The 25355-nt window shown below is 39.2% G+C and overlaps 2 protein-coding genes across 3 annotated transcripts; one reads left to right on the top strand and one right to left on the bottom strand.

Annotated features, from left to right (window-relative positions):
- Nucleotides 1–215: 215 nt before the first annotated feature.
- On the bottom strand, nt 216–9469 carry LOC119489753 (ceramide synthase 5-like). Its single transcript, XM_037772542.1, has 10 exons — nt 9091–9469; nt 6928–7030; nt 5854–5984; nt 5594–5651; nt 5410–5460; nt 5165–5257; nt 4575–4703; nt 2614–2720; nt 1480–1636; nt 216–562 (listed from the first exon to the last, which is right to left on the bottom strand). The coding sequence occupies exons 1-10, from the start codon at nt 9264–9266 to the stop codon at nt 425–427; spliced, it is 1143 nt and encodes a 380-aa protein (XP_037628470.1). The 5' UTR covers nt 9267–9469; the 3' UTR covers nt 216–424.
- A 3009-nt stretch (nt 9470–12478) lies between these two features.
- On the top strand, nt 12479–25133 carry slmapb (sarcolemma associated protein b). 2 transcript variants are annotated; one of them, XM_037772540.1, is made up of 11 exons: nt 12479–12589; nt 15607–15796; nt 16106–16165; nt 18112–18240; nt 18366–18440; nt 18533–18835; nt 18997–19267; nt 19416–19587; nt 22179–22313; nt 22779–22866; nt 23288–23430. In XM_037772540.1, exons 3-10 carry the CDS (start codon nt 16114–16116, stop codon nt 22860–22862), a joined length of 1221 nt encoding a protein of 406 aa, XP_037628468.1. In that variant the 5' UTR covers nt 12479–12589; nt 15607–15796; nt 16106–16113; the 3' UTR covers nt 22863–22866; nt 23288–23430. The 2 variants fall into 2 exon arrangements, with proteins under 2 accessions (XP_037628468.1, XP_037628469.1); XM_037772541.1 differs by lacking the exon at nt 22779–22866 and having other exon boundaries at nt 23288–25133.
- Nucleotides 25134–25355: the final 222 nt, after the last annotated feature.

Genomic DNA, 25355 nt, shown 5'->3' with positions numbered 1-25355 from the left:
ACACACACACACACACACACACACACACACACACACACACACACACACACACACACACACACACACACACACACACACACACACACACACACACACACACACACACACACACACACACACACACACACACACACACAGCGAGGAGCAGACAGACCACACACATCTATCTGTCTGCTCCGGTAAGCAAAAAGCAGGTGTAAACCTCACACAGTGTAAACTTGACTCAGTAAGACAGCGCTAAGTCTTTATTCCACACAAGGCGTTCCCCTGTATCCAAGTCCACTCTCCATTTGAACGACTCAGCAAAGCTTTCTGGTTGAAAAATAAATGTTTAATGTCTTTTGAGGAGGTCAAGGTGGGTCACACAGGCACGCAGCAGGTGAAAAAAAAAGCCACACTGGAAATAAACATCCCCTCATGACACTCAGTGGTCATGAGCTTCTCCATTACCAGTGTGACTGATGTCCTTTGGTTTTAGGGTCTGACTGGGACTTTTACTGGAATTGGAATAAATCTCCTCGTCTGAGCTGCTCTCGATGTCACTGCGGTCGTCTTTCGCCACCTGTACAATAAAACACATATAGGAACAGTGAGGAAAAGGAAAGTAAAAACAAGACTAATAGAGTGTACAGCCACGCTAGCAGCTCGGTGAAGCTGTCAGCATTGTCACTTCCTTGGTCACAATAGGGGTGTAAGAAAATATCAAAAATAGAGTATTGCAATATTATGTTTGGTGATACTGTACAGATTCTCAGAAATTAATTATTTTTAATTAATAGTTTACATGAAGATTAACTCTGTCAATACTTTACTTAATTTGCAAATATATGCATCTTTATACTATGACAGCTTTCCTATAATTTGATTTTAAAAATATATCACCTTGCTTACAGTATCGCAATGTATTAAATCGTAACCCCTGAATCATGATACATATCGTATCGCCAGATTCGACAGCCCTAGTTCACATTGATAATGCTAACATCCTGATGCAGGTAATGTTAACCACTCACCATCTCAGTGAAGTTAGTTTGCAACATAACATTTTCTAATTAGCACTAAACACAAAGTATATCTGAGGTTAATGGGAATGTCTTTAGATCTACAGCTATTTGCTTATAAACCAAAGTATTGGCCAAGTTTAAATTGACATGATGATGGTGCTCGAAAGCTCAAAATAACCAAAGTTATTACCCTAAGGGAACATAAACGTCTGTACCACATTTCATGGCAATCCATCCAATACTTTGTGAGATGATTTACTAAAATACAGAAATGTCTCACGGTGGTGAGTCCCCAAAGTCAGTAGTAGTAATCCTGTGGGATCATGAATTTTTTTGTTCAATCCAACCGATAGTTGTTGAGATATTTCAGTCCGTACCAAAGTAGTGGAACAACTGACAAACATTGCATCCATAAAATTATGTTGCTAGCGCGGCTAAAAACTGTACTAAACACACAACAGACAGCCAGACTAACCTTTCCCTTGAAAATGGCTTTGATAGCAATGCGAGCGATGAGGTAGAACCAGATGATGTGAAGAGTCTGCAGCACCAACAGCAACCCATTGAGCAGCCACCAGGCCTGGTACGGCCCAACGATCTCCCAGCTCTCAATCAGAACACTATAAACAACCCTGCAACAAAGACACACACACACAGGGGTTACTGGAGCTCTCAATATATTATTACTTTTAGTTCATTAAAGGAATAGTGTGTAACATTTCGGGGGATCTATTAGCAGAAATGGAATAAAGTTCTCCAGGGATGACATATTTTTGTAGGCCAACCAGGAAGTTAGCATCGCCCTGGTTCCCTCGACAAAAAGCCAACGGGATTTTTCCATTGGCTTTTGGATTATTGTAGAAAATGAACTCTGTGGCAAACGAACGTTTATGATACTTACACGTTGGGTTAAGCATGATAATCTCCACAAATGAACACCACTTTTATGATTTTTGAAGCGTGAACGCAATCGCCAGAAGTAAAAAGTTGATGTTAGGCTATAAACAAACTCCACCACGGTTGCATGAACAAGAGTATACACGACGAGGCTGTAAAGGTAGACGAGTCGGTGTGATGATGATTTGTATCATCATTAGCCACTTGTTAGCAACCGCCTTTAAGACACACAAAAGCTTCAAAATTCATGAGTGGGATATTTACTGACATATTTTATATCGTAGAACAAAACGTTAAAATCTTTTAAGCTTGTGATAACCACAGACCTTATTTCAGGCATCCAACTAAAAACCCATTCGAAAAACCCATTGACTTCCATATAACAGCTAAAATGCTAACTCATTTCATGGTTGTAGGACTTATTACTCTATATAATATTCATAACTATGTTGTCATGAGTGTAAAATCACCTTAAAATAAGAATTGTTGTGTTTTCATTAGTTTAGAGTGAGCCCTTCATATCTACATAGGGAGAGGGTCCTCTTCACGGAGTCCAATCTGCAACCGCATCACTAGATGCCACCAAATCCTACACACTGTCCCTTTAAGACACTAATTTAAAACTGACTTCTGATAGCTAATTATGTGACTCATGTGACAAGTAGGCAAAAGTATTTAATTTGATTTGTAAATAAGCTCTCATTTGACTCACCAGAAAGGATAGATGACGAGTCGCGTGCAGAAAAAGCTTATGCTAAACACCACAAACAGGCCATCACATAGCCTCTGGTACTTGGCATAGTTGGCCAGCTTGGCAGCCTTAGGGAATAAACAAGGAATGAATGATTCACAGTATTAAAAACACACCACAGTATCTCCAGTAATGATATGTTGTCACTGAAATGCTAGTGAAAGATGTGTTTTTTCCTGTCAAACAGGTAGTACAAAACACAGCGGTATCATTTCCATGCTCCTACAGACGTAGGCAAAATCGTTGGTACCCTTCTGTTAAAGAAAGAAAAACCAAAAATGGTCACTGAAATAACTTGAAACTGACAAAAGTAATAATAAATAAAAATTCACTGAAAATTAACTAATGAAAATCAGATATTGTTTTTGAATTATGGTTCAACAGAATCATTTAAAAAAACAAACTAATGAAACTGGCCTAGACAAAAATGATAGTACCCTTAACTTAATATTTTGTTGCACAACCTTTTGAGGCAATCACTGCAAACAAGTGATTTCCGTAACTCTCAATGAGACTTCTGCACCTGTCGACAGGTATGTTGGCCCACTCCTCGTGAGCAAACTGCTCTAGCTGTCTCAGGTTTGAAGGGTGCCTTCTCCAGACTGCATGTTTCAGCTCCTTCCACAGATGTTCAATAGGATTTAGATCAGGGCTCATAGAAGGCCACTTCAGAATAGTCCAATGTTTTGTTCTTAGCCATTCTTGGGTGTTTTTAGCTGTGTTTTGGGTCATTATCCTGTTTGAGGACCCATGACCTGCAACTGAGACCAAGCTTTCTGACACTGGGCAGCACATTTCGCTCCAGAATGCCTTGATAGTCTTGAGATTTCATTGCACCCTGCACAGATTCAAGACACCCTGTGCCAGATGCAGCAAAGCAGCCCCATAACATAACCGAGCCTCCTCCATGTTTCACATTAGGTACAGTGTTCTTTTCTTTGGATGCTTCATCTCTTCGTCTGTGAACATAGAGCTGATGTGACTTGCCAAAAAGCTCCAGTTTTGTCTCATCTGTCCAAAGGACATTCTCCCAGAAGCTTTGTGGCTTGTCAATATGCATTTTGGAAAATTCCAGTCTCGCTTTTTTATGATTTGGTGTCCTCCTCGGTTGTCTTCCATTAAGTCCACTTTGGCTCAAACAGTGACGGATGGTGCGATCGGACACTGATGTACCTTGACCTTGGAGTTCACCTCTAATCTCTTTGGAAGTTGTTCTGGGCTCTTTGGTTACCATTCGTATTATCCGTCTCTTCAATATGTCATCAATTTTCCTCTTGCGGCCACGTCCAGGGAGGTAGGCTACAGTCCCATGGACCTTAAACTTCTGAATAATATGTGCAGCTGTAGTCACAGGAACATCAAGCTGCTTGGAGATGGTCTTATAGCCTTTACCTTTAACATGAAGGTCTATAATGTTCTTTCTGATCTCCTGAGACAACTCTCTCCTTAGCTTTCTGTGGTCCACGTTCAGTGTGGTACACACCATGATACCAAACAGCACAGTGACTACTTTTCACCCTTTAAATAGGCAGACTGACTGATTACAAGTTTGAAGATACCTGTGATGCTATTTACAGGACACACCTTAGTTTAACATGTCCCTATGGTCACATTATTTTACATCTTTTCTAGGGGTACCATCATTTTTTGTCCAGGTCAGTTTCATTAGTTTGTTTTTTAAAATGATTGTGTTGAACCACAATTCAAAAACAATGTCTGATTTTCATTAGTTCATTTTCAGTAAATTTTTATTTATTATTACTTTTGTCAGTTTCAAGTTATTTCAGTGACCATTGTGGGTTTTTCTCTCTTTAACGGAAGGGTACCAACAACTTTGCCTACGTCTGTATGTTTGTGTTGTTTATGTTTGCTCCTTAGAAACAGGTTCTGTAAGAAAAAAACATCATCGCTGAGCTCTTTACCTCGAGGAAGATGTCGGACGCATCGTGCACACACATGACCAAAGTGCCAGCTCTAAGCATGTTGTTGGCATAGGAGAATGTGATGAGGAATATGGTGGCCAGGTGGTGGACAAGCATGATCATGAAATCCTGTCATCGGTGAAATGAAGAGAGACGAGGTAAATAAATAGTATGCTCAAACTTCCCTTCGTTTTACAAGTACGTAAAAACATGTGCAGCTAATGAGAACAAAGAGATGAAGTTGTTGCATAATACACTCACTACCCGTCTTTGTACATCCATCAAAAGGCTGTCAGTCAACGTATGAACTTAAAGACTTTGTGTACATACCGTGCTGACATGCTGATGTGAAGCAATAAATAAGAGGCACTGTAGTGCTTCACTGTCTAACCTGTTCTGCCTGAGCGCATTATAATAAGCTAATTCTAATACACTGGTGAAGCTAAATGGTGTGAAAGCTAAGCTCCTAAAACAGGCACACCTGGATATGATATGAAACGAACATGAAAAGCCGGCAAAACAGTTCTGACACAAATGCACATATCCAGGAGGGCTGTTGAGAGGCAGCACAATAGCGTTTGTTTACTCACCTTACGTCTAACGTCTATGAACTGAGAAAACATCAGAGACCAATAGAAAGCGAGCTCAGCTGCGTAGTGGTTGAACTGTCCAGCGCTAAGAGGCTTTTGGAGGGAAGGAAACAAAACAAAAAACACCTTTAACAAATATGTAGCCCCACTGGCCTGCCAACAATGTGCTGCTGAGCCCACTGGAGTCATAATATAAGCAGCTGAATATGATGAGTATGCAGTTAATAAAAAAAACTATTATTAACCTGGAAAGGGTAGTTGTACCAACACTGTCTGGTGTCCCACATCCAAGGCGACTGACAGAAACAAAATAAAATGCATATGATTACATAAACAAAAACATACAGTAGGCGTGTCAATAAAAGACAAAGCGACAGTGAAACAGTATCTGTATTTTTCCAAAGCAATCAGTATGCTAATTCAGCTCACCGTCCACAAATGTCGAATGCCATAGATGAAAATCCCCAGATAAAATGTAAATCGCCACCTGCGGAGTAGAAACCACAACACTGTTAATTGTTCTCTTCTTGAAAAACAAGATTTAGAGTCTACAGTCATACTAACAAGGTGTTGATGTTGAGATATTTCACAGGATAAGTGAGAATTTTTACTTGTTGGTGGCGCTAAAGGTAAGTCAATGAATGCTCACAACACAGCAGTTCAGTAGGGACATTATAGTAGGGACTTACATGCTCTCGCAGAACTTTTTCTGCATACTGGGCCTGTCTTGGTTCCGACGGACGCGAAACCACCTCTGTATTTTCCGTTCATCCCAGTCCAGCTGCTTGGAGAGTCCCTCCAGCTGCCTTGTGTCTGGCGGCTGAAAAGGACAAATAGAAATCACCAGTAGGCATGACTGTCACACTGCTTGAATTATTTACTGCCTGTGTTGGTGTATTCCATTGCAGACTTGCAGAGGAACATTTAAACCTGCAGTAGGCAGAATATTTTTGGCATCATTGGGCAAAAGATACATAATAACCTTTCCGCATATTGTAATTCAAGTGTTCTGAGAGATAACTAGACTTCTGCACCTCCTCATGGCTGTTTTCAGGCTTTACAAAATCATTTCAGAGAGAGAGAGCGCGTTCCTATTGGCTGTTCATTCAACGGAGGCAGCTGTCAATCACTCTCGAACTCTGATCAAACGGAAAACTAGTCAGCGCTGATCAAATATGAATCAACATTTTGTTACTGTAATGCCTATATCTCTCCTCAAATGTTTTCAGAAACATCTTGAAGTGGACTGTTCAGCTGTAAAATGAGAAAGTTTGCTCCGGCTGGTGGGCGGTGCTTGGTATTTCCTCAACTGATCTCAACATGGCTGCCGAGTCACAAACTTTCTCATTTTACAGCTAAACAGTACACAACAAGATGTTTCTGAAAACATTTGAGGCAAGAAATAGGCATTACAGCAACAGAATATTGATTCATATTTGATCAGCGCTGCCTAGTTTGACCGTTTGATCGGAGTTAGCGGGTGATTGACAGCTGCTCAGAGACGGCAGTCTCCAGCTCTGCTCTGATTGGTTGTTTTCCTCCGGTCTGTGAAATCTTGTAGATGCCGTTAGGAGCACCGGAGGACACCAGAGGACACAGAGGCACATGATTTTTTTCAGACTACCTGTCTCGTGCACTACTGTCAGGATATAGTGACCGTTTTATAAAAATAACTCTTTTTTTCAAATCAAATTTGCTCCATTTTATAACTTCCCACTGCAGCTTTAATGGACTACAGAACGAACATGGGCCATTATAAGTACCGTTTTGGACTGATACACCTTCTCCAGGACAGCATTGGGATGAGCTTGCCGAGGCACTCCTGCCTGAATCTGAAGTATGTGGGCACAGGGCTTGGCCACTAGCCTGTATACACACAGATGGAGGCAAAAAAAAGTAAGAGAGAGCGGGTGGGGGCAGGGAGGGGGACACAGATATGGTGAGGTATTAAGACAGACACGCAGACAAGGAGAGAGAAGATAAGTTAAGCACGTTATACAGGCTCTAGGAACAGATGAACCATTAGCTAGGATTGGCTTCATTGACTTGAATGTCGAGTTTGCAGTTTGCTCTCAGAGTAATGTTTGACTTGCAGAGGGAGGAGTGCAATAGAGCCTATAAGGGACACACAGGCCAGCGTTAGGAGGAATCATGGGGAATGTAGCACCTAGTCTCAACAGAGAGCGTGATGACCTCTGTCATGTGAGCGTATTGGATACAAAGATGGGAGGGCTGCCCCTAACCAAAACACTGATGTGTGTCACAAGATCATCTGAGTTAACCAGTGTTCATGCTCAAACTACAAGCAATTTATTACAATCTCACAACACCCTACTCTTCTGGTTTCCCAAACATGGAAACAGACTGAATGAATAGAAGTACAGACGAGGCTTTGGGCCCTGCCCTTTCATTAGGGATTTTACTCTAAATGAAGCAAGAGCCACATGCACAACCCCTAATTTAGCCTTAAAACTTGTTGACTTTCTGTGCTAGAGACTTTCCTAACCCTTAACCAGGCTCAGTTTCCAGTCACCAAAAGAAATAGCAGTATGCCATTTCTTCATTTTGTTTAAAACCTAAACTATCCTTTAGACAACGATCTGGCTGAGCAAGGTTAGCATGTGTTACAAGCCGGTGGAGTCACTTCATGTGTCATCGCCTCAAAGGAATGCAAACACTGTTAATAAGAGACTAAGGCAACAACAAGTGGAGAATTAGCCTATGATTATCACATGTCACATGGAGAGAGAGGCAGGCAGAAACTAAAGCAAGTCCCATCTCTGAAGAACAATTTGTTTACAAAGAGGTTGTCTAATTTCAAGATTCAAGACGTTTATTGTCACGCCGGTTATACAAGTACAATTGTGTGAAATGCTTTTTTGCTGGGAAGCTCCATTAAAAATAATAAGTTATATTACAATTATAAAAGGAAATACTTTGTACAAGGCATGTTAAGAACATATACATATCAAGAAGTGTGAATGTACATATATAAGAAATACTTTGTGTGTTATATTCTATTTTCTATTCTATTGCTTTTATTTTCAGCTTGTTTTTATTTTCTAATCTTTAATGTTTTTATAACTGTTTTAATTATGTCTTAATGTTCTTTTGCACTTTGTCGCAATGTTCTTGGTTGTTTATGTAAAGCACTTTGAATTGCCCTGTTGCTGAAATGTGCTATACAAATAAAGCTGCCTTGCCTTGCCAAGATTATGGTTTTGAGTTTTGGTAGGTTTTTCTCTTCTTCTTTATGAGCAAGGTACTTTTATTAATTTCATAACAACTAACTTTTATGCTCAGTATTATTGTTTGGAGCCTGCAGCAGCAGGGAGTTGGTTCTTTTAGTTTCCTGATGGTTTGCATTCATAAAGAGTGACTCACATATTAAGATTATTGCTTTGAGTTTGGGTAGCTATGTTTTTCCATCCTTCTTTATGAGCAAGGTACTTTTATTAATTTCATAACAACTAACTTTATGCTCAGGATTATTGTTGGAGCCTGCAGCAGCAGGGAGTTGGTTCTGCATAAAGAGTAACTCACATATTAAGATTATTGTTTTGAGTTTTGGTATGTTTTTCCCTTCTTCTTTATGAACAAGGTACTTTCATTAATTTCATAACAACTAACTTTTATGCTCAGTATTATTGTTTGGAGCCTGCAGCAGCAGGGAGTTGGTTCTTTTAGTTTCCAGATAGTTTGCATTCATAAAGAGTGACTCACATATTAAGATTATTGCTTTTTGAGTTTTGGTAGCTATTGTGCTTTGAGTTTGGTATGTTTTTCCCTCCTTCTTTTTGAGCAACCAGTTGCCACATAGGCTTGAAGCTCTCCACTGTGCGCACGCAACCCAAAATGAAGAGCCTCCACCAAAAGATAATTAACAACAACAACAACAACAAAGCACAAAAGGTGTTTTTTTTTACCTTTCAAAGATCATTCTAAGTAGAAAGACTCCTACAGCCAGAGGTAGAGCATACAGGATGTGTCTCATGCGAGGATACTCCTCACCAGGTGGTGGTCGCTCCAGGTCCGCCCATGTAACATTTTCGGGAAGCCAAAATCTCTCACTCCAAATCCAGGATGAGATAGAGGAAGTCATCAGTAAAACACTCGCGATCCAACAGGAGAATAAGCAAAAACACACGGCCGAAAGTTACTAGTCGAACATCTGGTGGTGGCTTTGGGTTTAACTAGCTGGAAAAAGAGATGCGTCCAGCTCCTCCTGCAACACCACAGAGAGAGAGAGAGACTCACTTCTGGTTTTTGTCCTGGAGGAAACAGTACAGACCGCTAGCTTGACACGTAAGACTGAAAGGAAACACCCACCACTGATTAGGCAACTTCTCAATCATGTTTTCCACCTCAGGGATGAACACAATGTCGTTTCAGAGATTCAAGATTCAAGATTCAAGAGTTTTATTTGCCAATTTGCACCTATAAGTACATTGGAATTCTCTATTTATTTATTTTGTTTGTTTTGTTTTTTAACTCTATTCTTTCTTTTTGTCATTATTATTACTATTGTTATTTCTTTTCTTGGTTTTGTTTTGTTTTTTGAATGTTGAGGTTGTTTTCTCTATAGTGTACTTGATGGGTTTGTCTGTAAGCTCGTCTACTTAAAAGTTGGTTTATAGACTGTTGTAATTACAAACAGTGGATTGCATATATGAAAACAGCCTTGAAAAAATTAAGTATAAAAAAAAGTACATTGGAATTCTGAGCAGTTGACAAAGACAGTAATGTGTAAATTTACCCCAAAAAATACTTATTTCTTTGTATTTATGAAAGAAATGAAATTATTATATCTGTCAACAATTTCTTCCTCACAAAATAAAAAAGCAATGAAAACAATGAATGTATGCAATATCTTTCAAGTTTTTAAGTGAAATTATTGTCATACTCTCGCTTGGTCTTTTTTTTATTATTATCTATTTATTTATTTATTTATTTATTTTTATTGTTTGTTTTTTTTTATGTTGGTTTTGTTTCATTTCTGTTGTCCTTTTATGTTTGACACAGCTCTTTGTTTGTTTTCACTATGCTTCTTTTTTATGTAAATGATTTTAATGTTTTCTGCTGTTACTATGTATACTGTCATTTTGAAATAAAAAAAAATAATAAAAAAAGCTAGCTTGACACCTAAGTCTGAAAGGCAACACCCACCCCACACACTGATTAGGCAACTTTTCAATGATGTTTTCCACCTCAGGGATGAACACACTGTTCAAGATTCAAGATCCAAGGTTCAAGAGTTTTATTTGCTATCGTCACCTCTAAGTACATTGGAATTCTGAGCAGTTTACACCGAGTCAGCTTTAAGAAAAGAAAAAAAAGGTAGAAAAAGGCAAAAGGTAATTACTGTACAAAATAAGTAGCACATTCAACTCAACACAATAAATAAATAAATTATTAAAATAAAAAACGCCCTCAGTGTAGTCAATAAATAAACTAAACTACCCTCTGCATAGGAACGATAACCCCAGAATACAAATATACAGTAAATAAATAAATATTCAAAAAATGAATACAAAATAAATAAATAAATAAATGCAAAAATAAATAAGTACATTTAAATATTTATAAAAATAAATACACAAATAAATAAAAGGGAAAAATTAAACAGAAACACAAATAGATAAAGGATTAAACTATTAATTATTTAATGGCTAAGTAATTTTTTTTATATTTTTTTTACATTTAATGATATTTATTTATTTATTAAGTTATGTTTGGTGTTGGCAGGTTGTTTTGAAGTGAGGTTATATGAGGTGCTTATTGTATTACCTACAGTAGATGGAGTTTGGAGAAACAGACAGGAGTACCAACACGGGAGCAAAGCAATGTACTGCTAACTAAACTACCCTCTGCATAGGAACGATACCCCCAGAATACAAATATACAGTATATATGCTTCATGACCATGTTAAAAGAACTTGTAGCTCTCATAAAAATATTTAAAAAAAGAAATAATTGATATATATTTCAGACAATTACACAGTGGAAGGCAACATATTGCACAGCATTACAGTCCATTCAGTTCAGGTGTACTGTGTGTCAGTAATGGTATGGAGGTGAAGGTGTGGGGTATTTGTGTCCCTCTTTAACGTCCTTTGCCATCAGTCTTATTGTAGCTGGGAAGAAGCTGTTGTGAAAGCAGAGGTGCTCTGTGAGTGGAGATGCTCTCTGGCCTGTGTTGCCTCAGGTTGTGTCCTGATTCCCTCCACCTGAACAGAGAGTGAGCTGGGTGGTGTCTGTCCCTCAGGATGCTCTCATAGGTTGTAGGCTTTGATACTGCCTCTTCAACATGTGCCTTGAAACATTTTCTCAGATTTTTGCACTGTACTATAGAAACATTATATTTGGTTGCAATATGATTACAGTGACAAAGACAGTAATGCATTTTTTTCTTATTAATTTCATTTTAATTCTCGCGAAGTTCCACATTCACAAGTGTACATTTACCCAAGAAAAGCCTAATTTCTTTGTATTTATGAAAGAAATAGAATTATAATCTCTCAACAATTTCTTCCTCACAAAACAAAAAAGCAATGAAAACAATGAACGTATGCAATATCCTTTAAAGTTTTTAAGTGAAATTATTGTCATACTCATAGCGTGGTCTTCTTTGTTACTTTTTTATTTTTTTATTTTTTTATTGGTTTATTTTTTATTGTGTGTGTTTTTTTTTTTATTTAATGTTGGTTTTGTTTCATTTCTGTTGTCCTTTTATGTTTGGCAAAGGTCTTTGTTTATGTTTTCGCTATGCTTCTTTTGTATGTAAATGTTTTTCTGCTGTTACTATGTATACTGTCATTTTGAAATAATAAATAAAAAAAAGTGTCTTGAAATACTCCATAGAATAGGCAAAGCACCCAACTGGACTATGCACGCACTGTAATAAACCAGAAACTGTCAAGCATGTTCTTATAGAGTGCAACAAATATGACAAAGAAAGAAGGGAATTGCTATCAGGAGTAGATGATGGAAATATTACAATGGGGAATCTGCTAGGAAAAGACATCTAAGAAAGTACACAATCTTCTAATTAATTACTCAAGGGCAACAGGAATAATGGAGAGAATTTAATTATTATTATTATTATTATTATTATTATTATTATTATTATTATCATTATTATCATTGTTATCATTGTTATTATTAATAATAATAATTATTAATTTTTAATTTATTATTTTTGTTTTATTTGTTTGTTTTATTTATTTTATTATTATTATTTATTTTATTTTTTTCCTGCCAATCTAATGCTCCACACTCCAGTCCAGTAGATGGAGGTAATGCACCTATAAGCTGGTTTGCCAACCACCAATAAGCACCAAAGAAGAAGAAGGAGAAAGAACATGTGCCTTAAAAGTAGGGACTGTATTAACACTATCCTAACCATATTGTTGGAGTTGTTTGGTGGTAAGTTAAGACAGTTGAAATATATTTTTTTAATGTGTTTAGCCACATTTAACCCTGTAACTTAATATTATTAAGGATATATCAGGTAACCATCAAAACAACAAACATTAACTTAGTTAGCTATTAGTTAGTTAGTTAGTTACATCCAGGTAAGGTTTTGTAAAGTTTGAAAGTTACTGTTAACTCAGTGAAAAGTACCACTTTACAGTAACACTTCTGACAATAACCTGATATTTTCAGGTGGAGTTTCATTTCATTCTCACTGTGCAATATCATTTTCCACTTGTGCAATTTTGTTAATAGTCTGTTTATTGTCAATACTGTATATACTGCTCCTTTTTTATACTTCCTTCTATTTAAATGGTTCATATTTTGTTACACTTTGTTTAGCTCTTTTTTACTGTGTTAGCTGATGCATCTTGTTTTTTGCACTATCCCCTTTGCTGCTGTACACTGCACATTTCCCCACTGCTGGACTAATAAAGGAATATCTTATCTTAACTCATCTTATCTTATCATTCTAATTTAAGATTAAAATGCTAAACTAGTTGACTTTAGGTTAGTTTACTGTATGGAATATATGGGTGGGTAAACTCTGATTTTCAGTAAATGACCATCCCAAAAATTACATTTAATTCCCGCCAAAATAGATTTCCACAGCCAGCCATATAGACTACATAAACATACACCCTGTTTATAAGGTTAACCTGGCTAAAACTAATGCAGTTTAATCCAAGAGCCCTGCAATAAATCCTGCTTTTTATGAAGGTTACAATCCTCCAGTTATCATACAGTTTAATCTACACCTCTCTAAAACAGTTTAATAAAACATTAGACCTTCATGGGGGCAGGATTCATTACAGGACTGTTGTATTAGACTGCATTAGTTTTAGCAAGGTGTACTTGAGTGTAGATCTACCTTACTTCCATTTAAGACAACTACTAGGTGCCTTTTGATAGGAAATATACAACATCCTCAAGACCTCTTTGATGACAAGCTGAACAAGCTGATTTTTATTGCATTTGGTGTGAGTCCAGGGTTTTATTAAATGTGGTAAAAGTATATAGGACAAAAGCCTTGGAATAGTGGATGTGATCAATGGGCAGTAGTTATGCAACTTTAAAATGGGCAACTATTTTAGTCAAAGTTTTGTTGCAAACTTTTATGTTAGTAAAGTTCTTTCATCTTTCAGCTATAAAACCGGTTTATGTGGGTTTACCCTTCACTTGTCTGTGTCGAGGACTCTGCGTGCTCTTTTAGAGCCTTTATCACCTATCAGCTATTTAGGGTTCTCTAAGGTAAAATAACACCCTTGTGGGATGCCAAGATACAGTTTGTAAAGATTATAAATTTACTCGGATTAAAGAAGAATGTTGGAACGGTTGATTATTGACTGAAAATGTGTCAATGATTTACAGCTTTATATCATCATAAACCTTTACTTGATTACTTGCTTGCCCAACCAACCAAGGTTGAGGTCTCTCGCTGAAATATGGCCTCACAGAAAAATCATGAAGAGTCCTGTCCCTGGTTGTTGTTGTTGTTTTTTTTTGTTTTTTTTACTAAATTCATAGGATCTTACATTTCACTCTGTGAGTCCTAAGATAACCCCTTATGCCTAGGTTTCTAAAGGTAAAATATCCATTGCTGTGTCCAACAATTGATTATCTCCTTAAATGTATTGTTATCGTGTAGCTTCACGCAAACTGTAAGGGTAGGTTGTTAGTGTTGTGGATTTTTAATGTACCATTAGCTGTAATTTGGATTTTTGCAGCCAGCTGGGTAACCGTCTCCTTTTACCACTGAATGGTTTTCCCTTTTTGAGTATAGGGTGCAGCTTTTTTATTATCAAACATTAACTGAGCCGGAATAACAATCGACACGAGCTGTTCATACTTGCACCATTGAGCCTGTGGCATTAATATAACGATGATGACACATAATATCACCATTTACAATATGGAATTATACAGCTTTAAATAAGAAGGGGAACTGAAGTTAGGCTACAAAAAATGTAGAAAAAGGTCCGCACACTGTAGCTCCCAGTACAATTTATTGGCACATCTTAGTTCTAGTGAATCTGAGCCTTAATGAGGGTGAGTCCTAAATTCTGAAGAAGAGCATTTGGTTGAAACATTTGTTATTGCTGTCTTCTACTGGTCCATTACCGGCCTATTACGGTTTTGGATGTGTGCCACCACTTCACATTGTTTATCTGAAGTTAGGCTACTCCAGCAAATCTGTTTTTTTTAAGTAAGTATGCTTGTGTATGATGAAAAGAATTAAGTTAAAAAATCTAAAATGAACTAATGTGAATGTCCTCTAAACCATGAACACCCCCCCCCCCCCCCCTTTTTAAACCTGCATCACAACCTTTATGTCTGTGTGACGTCATACATTATTCAAGGAATTGTTGATGTGACATGAAAGCTTTTGACCAGAGGGATAACATGTAGAAAGCATATTTAAATATCATGCTTTTCAATTTAGGCCACTGCTTCCTGTCATTATCTTGATTTCACCTCAGCCTCACAAACATTTCAAAGCATGCTGAAGAGGCTAACTGAGGTATTTTATAACCCAATATAATACAAATTAGCTAAACAATACACACAGTTTGTCCCTTTGTTAGTCACAGCACGACTTCGCCCTCTCAAGATGACATGTAGATCTAACCCTAAAGGCCAATAATTCATGAATTTGAAGTGGCTACAGTCCAGCACATACAGGACATACACACTATTCTGTGTCATCCTGTAGATTTTTGCATCAGTACCATACTGGTCAGAGAGCAGCTCGGCTCCCTGAACAAAACCTCTCTGTGTCAGTATGCAGCTGCAGCTTCCGACATGCCATACTAGGATGCATGACCTAGTGTGGAGGGGCTGCAAGACTTCAACCACAAAATAGGGGTCGTGTTTTTAATGACATTCATCTAACTTACCTCCTAGTGTAGCTTTGTAACCACACTTTGTTCACTTGTTTTTAACCATTTCTTTGTCTTCACTGGCGTCAGTCCAACAATAGCAGCAGGGAGGTCGGGTACACAGTGTCTGTCATCCTCTCGGTGGCCCTCCCCCCCTCCTCACTGCTTGGACTGGTCCATTTTGCATCTGAAAAAATCTGATAGTTGGAGAAGAGTTCTTCATGCCAGGGACTGCTGTAGCCTCAGCACATTGAGTACTGTAGCTGCTGGATCACATAAGGTAATATTTCCTAACATAAGTTTTTATTCTAAACCTTTTATTTGTACGTTTTCTGTGTGACCTAGTCCTCAAAGGACATTTCTCAGCACTGATGCAGCTGCCTCTTTCAAAAGCACTTCATAGATGAGCATGCATTTTTGTGTTTACCTTTCAAAAATACTCAAATCCTTAACCCATAACAACAGCAATGATTTAGTTAAGATTATTTATTTATAATGTATTCTATTTGTCAACATGAACTCTTGATTTTAGTGAAATATATCTTATTTGATTGTTGACATGATATGTAGTTATACTTTTTCTTTACAGATAATCAAATGGATGACAAAGAGCTGAGTGATCCCCTGAATAACCTATCGCTCATTAAAGGTAACCCAGCTGTGTTCTTTTGTGAATGACTCAGCTTTCTCAAATGTCTCTTACCTGACAGCATATCTTACTAACCGACGATGCGAAGGGAGAAAAAAAAAAAAAGCATGAGTCACAGTTAGGAGGAGTGTCTGTGCCTATAACATCAGTTGGTTGAGCTCACAGTGCTCTAGATGGCCTTGTTTTGGAGGCTAATTTCTCTAGTGTCAACAGCTTATTAGAAGATGGAGGCTCTTTCCACAGAGGGCACATTAACTGACTGTGTGTTAGTGCCATTTAGGGCGACTTATTAAAAGCAGTGATAGAGAGAACATACAAATCAACAGGGACCTTCATGAGAAAATGTGCGTGCATATTAGTGAGCGAATCAATTCTGCACGACGAATGAATTTGTAATGCCACGCTGCACAGTATATAAGCAGCACAAAGCAAACTGTGTCCTCACGACAACAGCATCTCAGTCTTTTCAAAAATAATAAGGGTATTTATCAGTTTGAGTCACATACAGAATGTTTTGTAGCAGTACGTTGACATCACTCCTTGCAGTTTGATCAGTAGACCGGCTGAACACTGTAAACATTCAGTGCGAGCGGTGCTAAACCTCCGATTCAGTTTAAGAACGCTGTGACATTCATTGGGAAGGAAACTGACGGCGGGGAAAGATAGACCATGATGGCTTTAGCCTTCAGCACTTGAGCTAAAAAAAGACCATCTCCTGCATTTTTTCCCCGGTCGTCACTTGAGGCAGCGTGATGCTCAATATCCCCGAACTAGTCAGAGAGGTATTTTTACACGCAGGCTAATCCCATTATTACTTTGTCAGGTGTCACTCTGTGACACTGCGACATAATAATGTTACTAAAGATAACACGTTGGATGCCCTCATCTGAAATGCTCTGCCCTTATCTCGTGCTCTCCAGACGACATTCATCCTTCACACAATCCCCACGTACAGGAAGCCCACTCGCATTCTGACGCTCACTCATACATATGCATGCATGAGGGAACACACAACCTCACACACACACACATGCCGGACAGAGCCCTGCCCGCCCATCCTTTGTCTGGCACGCAGCAGGGTGGTCATGTGCCTGTGTCAGAGGGTGCCACCAGCCTCCAGCCGTTCGCTTCATACCCTTTCATTTTAGGGGCATTTATCAATGCCGTCTGGTTACACTACTAACGTGCATATTTGTGCAGTACAGTTATGCAGCCCTGTGTGCCAGACACAATGAAATCACAGTTTTCACGACAAATGCAGCATTTCACGGCCCGCCTCAGTCCACTAATGTGTCCATTTATGGTGCACATGCTTGACCTGTTCTGACTCTTGTTTTCGCCTCTGCTAAATGTTCAGTCTGAGATGAGGTCATCTCTTTTCCTAGCTGCCATGGTAGATTAGGGGATCAAGATATGCACTGGGAATTGCAAAGCCCAAGTATTTGTGGAGCTTGTTTTCACCTCAGGAAACAACAGACCCTTGACAACGTTGGCTAGCCTGTTCCCTTTGTGTATTGTTTACAGTAACATACTGTTAACAAGCGCTGTAGATGTGCCAGAGACCCGTTTTTTGCCGGGTTAATGGACAATTTGGATTGAAAGCTTGGATAAAAAAATGCAGATAATGCAGTTGGGTCTATTTCTGGGTTAGCAATTAGTTTATGTAATAGTCCTATTTTAATGTCTGGGGAAATCATCTAGTATGTCAGCCCTGGTTAAAAATTTGGGACTGAAGCAGAATTAATGTGGTGCAACTTTTGAGTTATCCTTCTATTTTTATAGTAGTGAATTGCCGTCATTACTGCTTTATGTGTCATCATGGTTTAAACTTTACTTTCTAATGTCTCTGTATGCACTCCAGTGGCTCATACAGCTAGATCCTATCATGTTAGCAGAAAGGAACTTGTAATCAGGGTAATAATTTCTGTTCTGTATTTCATTATCAGATGACTTGACCAGGTCAAATAAGGGGTCCTCTGGTGACTCAGAGAAAATGATCCAGCGCCTGAATGATGAACTTCGAGAAGCCCAGGAGCTGGCTAATACCGAGAAACACAAATGCATGGAGCTACAAGGTAAAAATGCAAATCTTTGATGTTAGATACTCACCATTTTGTTCACTTGATACTGTACACACACACACACACAGATAGACAGACAACCAGAAAATGCATGAAATAAATGCAATCATCTTTTGTAGGTATCCTGAAGGATGAGAGAAAAGAAAATAAGAAGCAAGCTGATGAATCTGCAAAACAGATACAACATCTTCAAGGTACATCTTTGTGTTTGTGGATAGAAACAGTTTGTCTATCCTACTAAAAATGTCAACATTACTAATCTAAACACCGACCGTGGTTCAAACAGGCCAAATGCGGCAGCTCCAAGATGAAACGGGCCTTCTCAGAGAGCAGATAGACGCCTCCTCCGGTTCACACGACGAGCTACAGAGCGCACGTGACGAGGTGAAGGCGCTGAAACGTGCACTGGAGGCAGCCACTGCTGAGCGGGACCGTGACGTCGCCGGTATCCAGACTAACCTGGCAACCGCCTCGAAGGATCTGGACAAATGGCGTCAGACCGCCAACAAATATGAGCGTGAGATTGACAGCCTGCAGCGTGACCTTCAACAACAGAGCAAGCAGTGGCAGAAAACTGCAGAAATACAAGGTAACACATGGTGTAAATACACATAATGATACAAAATTGTTCCAAGCATTAAGAGACTTTAAATGTACACTAGCTCGTCCAAGTGCACAGAAAAATCTTTTTGCTATGAATTCTAATTTAATCTGTTAAGATTAAGTAAAGAGCATCTGCTATTTTCACAGCCAGTGAGCTGCAGTCCATGCAGGCGGAGTGTAATGGCCTTCAGAAGGAGTGTTCTGCCCTGCGATCTGAAAAGCAAGACACCGTGAATAAGCACCAGAAGGAAAGGAGCGGTCTGCAGACGGAGTTTGTTTCTCTCAGAGCTGAGAAGGATGAACTCCTCAAGACTCACCAGAAAGACAAGGGCAACCTGCAGAGCGACTGTGCAGCTCTGCGCTCCGAGAAAGAGGCACTACTGCAGAGACAGCAGCAGCTGGAGAAGGACCTTGCGAGGTCAGTGCATCGAGCTACATCACCAGGAGCCCCCTCTGTCTCGTTTGCTTGACTCTGCTCCGACATGTGTTGCTACACGGTTTAACACATGCTTCTTTTCGTGTGATCCCTTCACCTATTGAACTCAGTGTTGTTTTGCTTCTGATAGCTCGCGTGCCCAGAATGCTGAGCAGAGCAACAGCCTCAAAGCCCTGGAGAGATCCCAGCAGGAGTTGGAGAAGAGACTGGCAGCCCTGCAGCTCGAGCACCAGCAGGATAGCAACAAGCTGCAGACTCAACTGGATGAAGCAGACAGCCACAGCAAGGCTCTGCAGAGAGAGGTACGTTCACAAAACTAAGGCCAGTATATCAACCAAAGTGTCAAGCATCTCAGAGCCACTCCTAGGAATTAACTCTACCCTCAAACCTGACAGTTATACCTTGTCTACACTGGCTGCCATTCAGTAACTTTTCAATCCTGTGACTGACTTCACAGATATAGTTCCATATAACCAGTGCAGCTGTCTACATTGGCTGCACTGGTTACTGGCCAGAGTGTCCAAAGGCCTTAAGTCTTATTTTTTTCCACTTACAGTATACACACAAGTGAATGATTGTGTATTGATCTGTGAGATATGTCAAAACAGTCCTGAGTGCACAGCAACACCGTGGCAGAATGGATGCAGTGTAGAAACTGCTGCTTGACATGCTGCTTCACACAGCCAATGTTTACTAGGCGTTACAGTATTTATGAAACCTCCCACATGCACACTCAACGAGAGGTAGAAGGTCTCTCCTTTTTGAGAGCAAATAAAATCACAGGCCTTGTTCAGACCTGGCTGTAACCTGCATCCCGGATGAGCCGATCACAAGTGGACAGCTCTAATCCATCAGTTCACACCTGGTATTAGAATGCGTCTCGAGTGAACACTTGTGGTCGGATCTCACTTCACCTCTCATTACATTTTAATCAACGTAAAACTCTAAGGTTATTGTCTACCGGTGGTCCCCGGGGACCTCTGTGCATCTGACACCGCCGCCGTTGCCTGCACAAAGCTTCAGAAAGTGAGTGGGCGAGCGGGAACACCGGAACAAAAACACAGACATATCACTGACAAGCTATGAAGCTATATAACTATATATTACACTATTTTGTTGAGTTGCCTCTTGATGCAGTGTAGGCTATATGTCTAGGGCTTATATTGTGAAAGGTCAGAGCTAGTGAAGCTGTTGGGGGCTGCTGTTAACAATGTGGGAGTTATAAAGTGTTTGCCGTTATTGTATTACCTTCATAAATTAGCTAGAGGTACAATGAAACCCTCGGCCACACAAGCTGTTGTGGATCACCTCTCTCGGTGAGTAACACACACACACACACACACACACACACACACATCATTTGAATAGGTGGCTCTTCAATGTGACCCAGGACACATTTGCGTACACACTGCTAAAATAATGTGGCCATTTGCGGCCCAGAGCACCTCTGAATGTGGTCTGAGCGATCGGATCTCATTGCGTCCTCAATGCGTCTTCTGTGCATTCACAACTGTATCGGATCACCCAGGACGCATGTTAATGCCAGGTCTGAACAGGGCCACACATAACCATAAAATGAAATTAAACACAACACCAAGGATCAGGTATGCATAACTAGTATGTTTTGATACTATGGAATCTCTCCATTAAGAGTTCATCACCCTTTATGTTTGTAGTAATGATTTTTATGTGAGCGTGACACTAAACAAATCCAAATGTGCAAAGTAAAGGAGCTAGAGCATATGGGTGACTTTTCTTGATAAAAAGTGATAAAAGGGGTTTACTCCAATGACTAAAAGTAGGACCAAACAGGACCATGTGCAACTCCATCTAGGACTGATTTTCTACTTTGACAAACATGATAATTACAGACCCTGATCCTTTATCCATCCATCTGGGCCATTGACTGCTATTTAACTGGCCATGTAGATAGATGGATAGATAGATAGATAGATAGTAACTTTCCAGCATCACAGTTCCATAGTGCAAACATATTAGTAAAAATGTAATATGTAAAAAAGTAAAAATGAATTATCAAATGTTGCTTTTGTAATTTATTTGCCACTATCCATACTTATGATATTGTAGCCTAGCTCACTCAGGACATTGGGATATGTTGTGATACATTTACAATAAGACAGGCAGCAGCTCTCTGTTGTCAATCTAATCCAAATGTTTTGTTTTATTTGTTCTGTTCATCACTGACTGTGTTTAACTTTTGGAGTGTAGGATGATTTTTGTAGGTTGAAAAGAGCTTTCTCTCCTATGCTTAACCGTAGGACCAAGTATGTGTCCCTGAGAATCTTGCCCAGTTAGGACTGATCTTTTATTTTGAGACAACTGATAAATACAGGCCCTGAATGCATCACCTACTGCGGTTATTCAGTGATAAAGTTACCCAGGCAAGGACACAGAGTTTCTTTCTTAAAACAAAAGATTGTGAAATGTAGAGCATCCTCCCGTCCAAACAGCCCACAGGTTTGCTTGTGTTGGCAGTGGCACATGCTGTATACTCCCAGTCAGGTTTAGCAGGCTGGATGGGAATGGATTAACCACTACAGTGACTCTCAGACAGGAGGGGCACTGTTGAATAGCAGAAAGCAGAGATGAAGTCATCCTTAACCGCAAAGTCATTCATACCAATGTGGTGTGGCTCACTCAGTCACTGAGTGAAAGTCGAGCCGGAGTGCTCGCAGAGCCCTTTGCATGTAGTAAAGCCCCATTAGAGGACAAAGAGTGTGAGAAACTGTCACCACCCTGACCACCGATACTCACATCAGCGACCTTTAACCTCAGCATGCCCCCTTGTTAGCCAAATGTACCCTGAACATACATTTAAGTAAAAGTAATTTGTCTTGTGATTAAGTAAAAAATAATAATTTGCTTTATGCAGTATGAGGAGGCGAAGATGGAGCTGTCAGACCTCAAGGAAAAATATGAGAAGACTGAGCAGGAAAAACAGACGCTTCAAGATGAGTTTGAGGAGTGCAAAGCCAACATGAAGGAATTACAGGACAAAGGGACAAAGGTGAGTGCTGGTCCATCATAAATTACCAAAATCACATATAATTGTATGAAAAACAGTTTATAATGGCCTGCAATTAAGTTGTAAAAACAGCACCATAGCTTTGCATAAGAAGCAAACCTCTTCAGTTGTTTTTAAAAGCATGAGCTTTGTTTCAGATTTTTCAACAACAGTGAACTGAACATCTGTTTTATTGTTGTGAAATATCTCCAGGCATAAGAAGTGAATCTTTTGTAAGATTCACAATATATTTTTTTTTATTTCAGCAGCACACACCTGCTCCCCTCTTAATCATCCACTGTCTTTTACCGTTGCTTTTACACATTGACAGCCGTGTGTGACTTTGAGATTTGTGTAAACACCAATTACAAACAGACTACTGACTGAGGGGTTTATTAATAAAGCTACGCCCAACTAAAAGTATGTCCTGCTGCAGTTGATTACTGTAATATCCCTTCCCTTCTGTAGACGTCCCTATTGCTGCCTGTTCAAGCCATAGTCATCGGCCTTATCCTGGCTTTGCTGTATTGGTGCTTCAGCGCATTGTGGTAGTAAGGTACACATTACTCCTGTCAACTCGGCCTACATCTCTCATTCTCATCAGTGTCTTTTAGACTGTTGCATGACTTAATCAGCTTTTCCTCATTTCCCAGAATGCCTTTCCTCGGGGGAAACTCCAAAAAAATTGAGACTCTAACCTCTCTAATCATGCAGTTCCAACATCTGACATCTGTTTGTCTTGTCTGGATGGCTAATGCTTAACAACTGTTTCTCTCAGTTGGCTTGGATGATGGGCTTATCTTTATCTGAAAGAGCTGTTTTTAAACTTGCCTTCTCTGTGCATTGCATTGGTTTTCTATGGCAAGCTCCTTCTGTCAAAGCTTTAGCGATCCCGTGATGATGATGATGATGATGATGGACGGTTTCATGTGGTGATGATGCTCATGTTTCCATTTCTGTGTCGCCGCTTGTTTCAGAAACTGTGGTTGATCTGGGGGCCTGTGGCTGCTGTGGCTCTAACAGCTGTGACTGCTGCTGTGTTCTTCAGGACCTGAGGGCAACGTGTGCACACACACACACATGCACACACACACACACACACACACACAGTGAATCTATATTTGTCATCAGATTTCTCTGCACTGAAACTGTAAAACTTGCCCCCTTATTATCATATCTGCACTATTAATTAGGAGGGCTCATCCTTAACACTGTTTAATATTTAAGATGCTCTATTTTAGATGAGACGTTAATAAAAGATTGTCGGTTTTGTGTGCAAATGAATAAGTTTGTTTGTATGCCTACTATTATTTGAAGGAAAATCTAGTTGGGTCGTTTGTTTACTATCATGACTTATAGGATTATCCATTAATGAATGTAAAAGATACGCTACACACTTAATTAGTTCTAAATATATATGATGATATTTTAGATGGAGCACCTGGAGTTTGAACGTCCCTAAATGTAACACATCTGTGTAACTGTCAGAATAATAAATATTGTCACAATAATGTATCCCCCGAATTGAGTGCATGATGACTGCCCTAGATACATAACAATACATCGGTTCATGGTTGTGGTGGGCACTGCTAAGATATTATCTCTTCTAGAGAGAGAGAGAGATTTTAAGGACATTTTTGGACACTTGCAAGCAAACTTGGGGAAGGTATTTGAGCAGAGAGCAGATTATTTCTGTTTAGCGTTATTAATATTTCCGAAAACAGAAGTGCTACTTGCAGCTTTGTCGAGATAATCGATGGACAGTCATACAAACATACACAGACAGACACAGAATACTTCCTTTCTATAGTTAGATGATGCTGCTTCAGTGCTACCTATTGGCCAAATGGCACCAAATTTGTCATGTTCACTCAGACATCACATCTACACATATCCACCAGATGTGGTCGCAATAGCACAAAGCGTTCAAGAGATATGATGTTTTTGTAATATAGGCCCTGCCCACAGCATTTGAGCTAAGTTTGAGGGCCAGCTACAGCAAAACTGTATAAAACATCAAAAATCCACAAACATAACGACTTCTGGTTTGGTCCAGAGATGATCTCTACCAAATTTGGTGACGATTGCTCGAAATTTGTAGGAGGAGTATCAAAAAATCTAAATGGCCGAAAATCATTCTAGACAGAAATGGGCGTGGCTTATATAGATAGATTCATCTGGGTTGTAATTTCAACAACTCTCGTGTGACTGTTTGCTTCTGCTTTCCATTTAAGATACAGTTGTTTCTATAGCGACTTCCATAGACTACTGTTCATCATTTTATCAGCCACTCAGTTTCAGCATTACACAGCATTTTTGTGCCAATTAAAACACAGTATGAGGTTAAGTTACGCGCAAAACAGACATTTTATCTATAACAGCAATCAACCACTAGACTGTACATCACTTGTTAACCAAAGGGAAGTCAGTATTACACAACATAACACAACACAATATTATTTAAATGCATGCTATTTAGTATATTGTATCCCATCTTACCAGTAGCCACCACAAGAAACTGGTGTAATACTTGAAATGTCATGTTTTTGAAACTTAAATCTAAACTTGTAAATAAACCCAAACTTAAATTTGATATTCAGAGTTTTCTCATGGTTATATGTTTGCATGCATTATATGATTTTGTGGAAAATCTCAAATTCTATCCATGAATATATATCTGTTAATCTGATAGTTTGTTCAGTTCCCTGTAAATAAGTACAAAATCTATGTATTTTGTTAAGAAATGGAAAGATATAGTTTCTTGGGTTTATGAATAACTGCTCTAAAATGTAAGATTGACCTCAATTAAAGATCTTAACCTCATAATTGCACCTTAATGGTCATTATAAGCCGGGCAGTCACTGAAGCTGCCAAGTGTTATGGAGATGAGGTCAGACATGCTGCTACTGTAGGTTTTATTTCTTCTGATCTCCATCCTGCTGAGCTCATTGCAGCTTTTTAGAGGAACACTGGGTGCATACATACAGTACATCTGAGGTAAGCTGTTCTTGTGTGTATTGTCCTCTCATATTACAGTAAGGGAGA

Source organism: Sebastes umbrosus, chromosome 6, assembly GCF_015220745.1.
Source record: "Sebastes umbrosus isolate fSebUmb1 chromosome 6, fSebUmb1.pri, whole genome shotgun sequence".
NCBI classification, from domain to species: domain Eukaryota; kingdom Metazoa; phylum Chordata; class Actinopteri; order Perciformes; family Sebastidae; genus Sebastes; species Sebastes umbrosus.
Note: the sequence above shows the minus strand (reverse complement) of the source record. Positions and strands in the feature narration are given on the sequence as shown.

Bases quoted from the DNA above. Each gene is read 5' to 3' on its own strand.
- slmapb (XM_037772540.1), top strand. From the start codon at position 16,114: ATGGATGACAAAGAGCTGAGTGATCCCCTGAATAACCTATCGCTCATT. The intron at 16,166-18,111 runs GTAACCCAGCTG...TTTCATTATCAG, and splicing joins TAACCTATCGCTCATTAAAG to ATGACTTGACCAGGTCAAAT. The intron at 19,588-22,178 runs GTACGTTCACAA...TGCTTTATGCAG, and splicing joins GCAAGGCTCTGCAGAGAGAG to TATGAGGAGGCGAAGATGGA.
- LOC119489753 (XM_037772542.1), bottom strand. From the start codon at position 9,266: ATGACTTCCTCTATCTCATCCTGGATTTGGAGTGAGAGATTTTGGCTT. The intron at 5,985-6,927 runs GTACTTATAATG...TGTCCTTTTCAG, and splicing joins AGGTGTATCAGTCCAAAACG to CCGCCAGACACAAGGCAGCT. The intron at 1,637-2,613 runs GTGAGTCAAATG...TCTTTGTTGCAG, and splicing joins CTCGTCATCTATCCTTTCTG to GGTTGTTTATAGTGTTCTGA.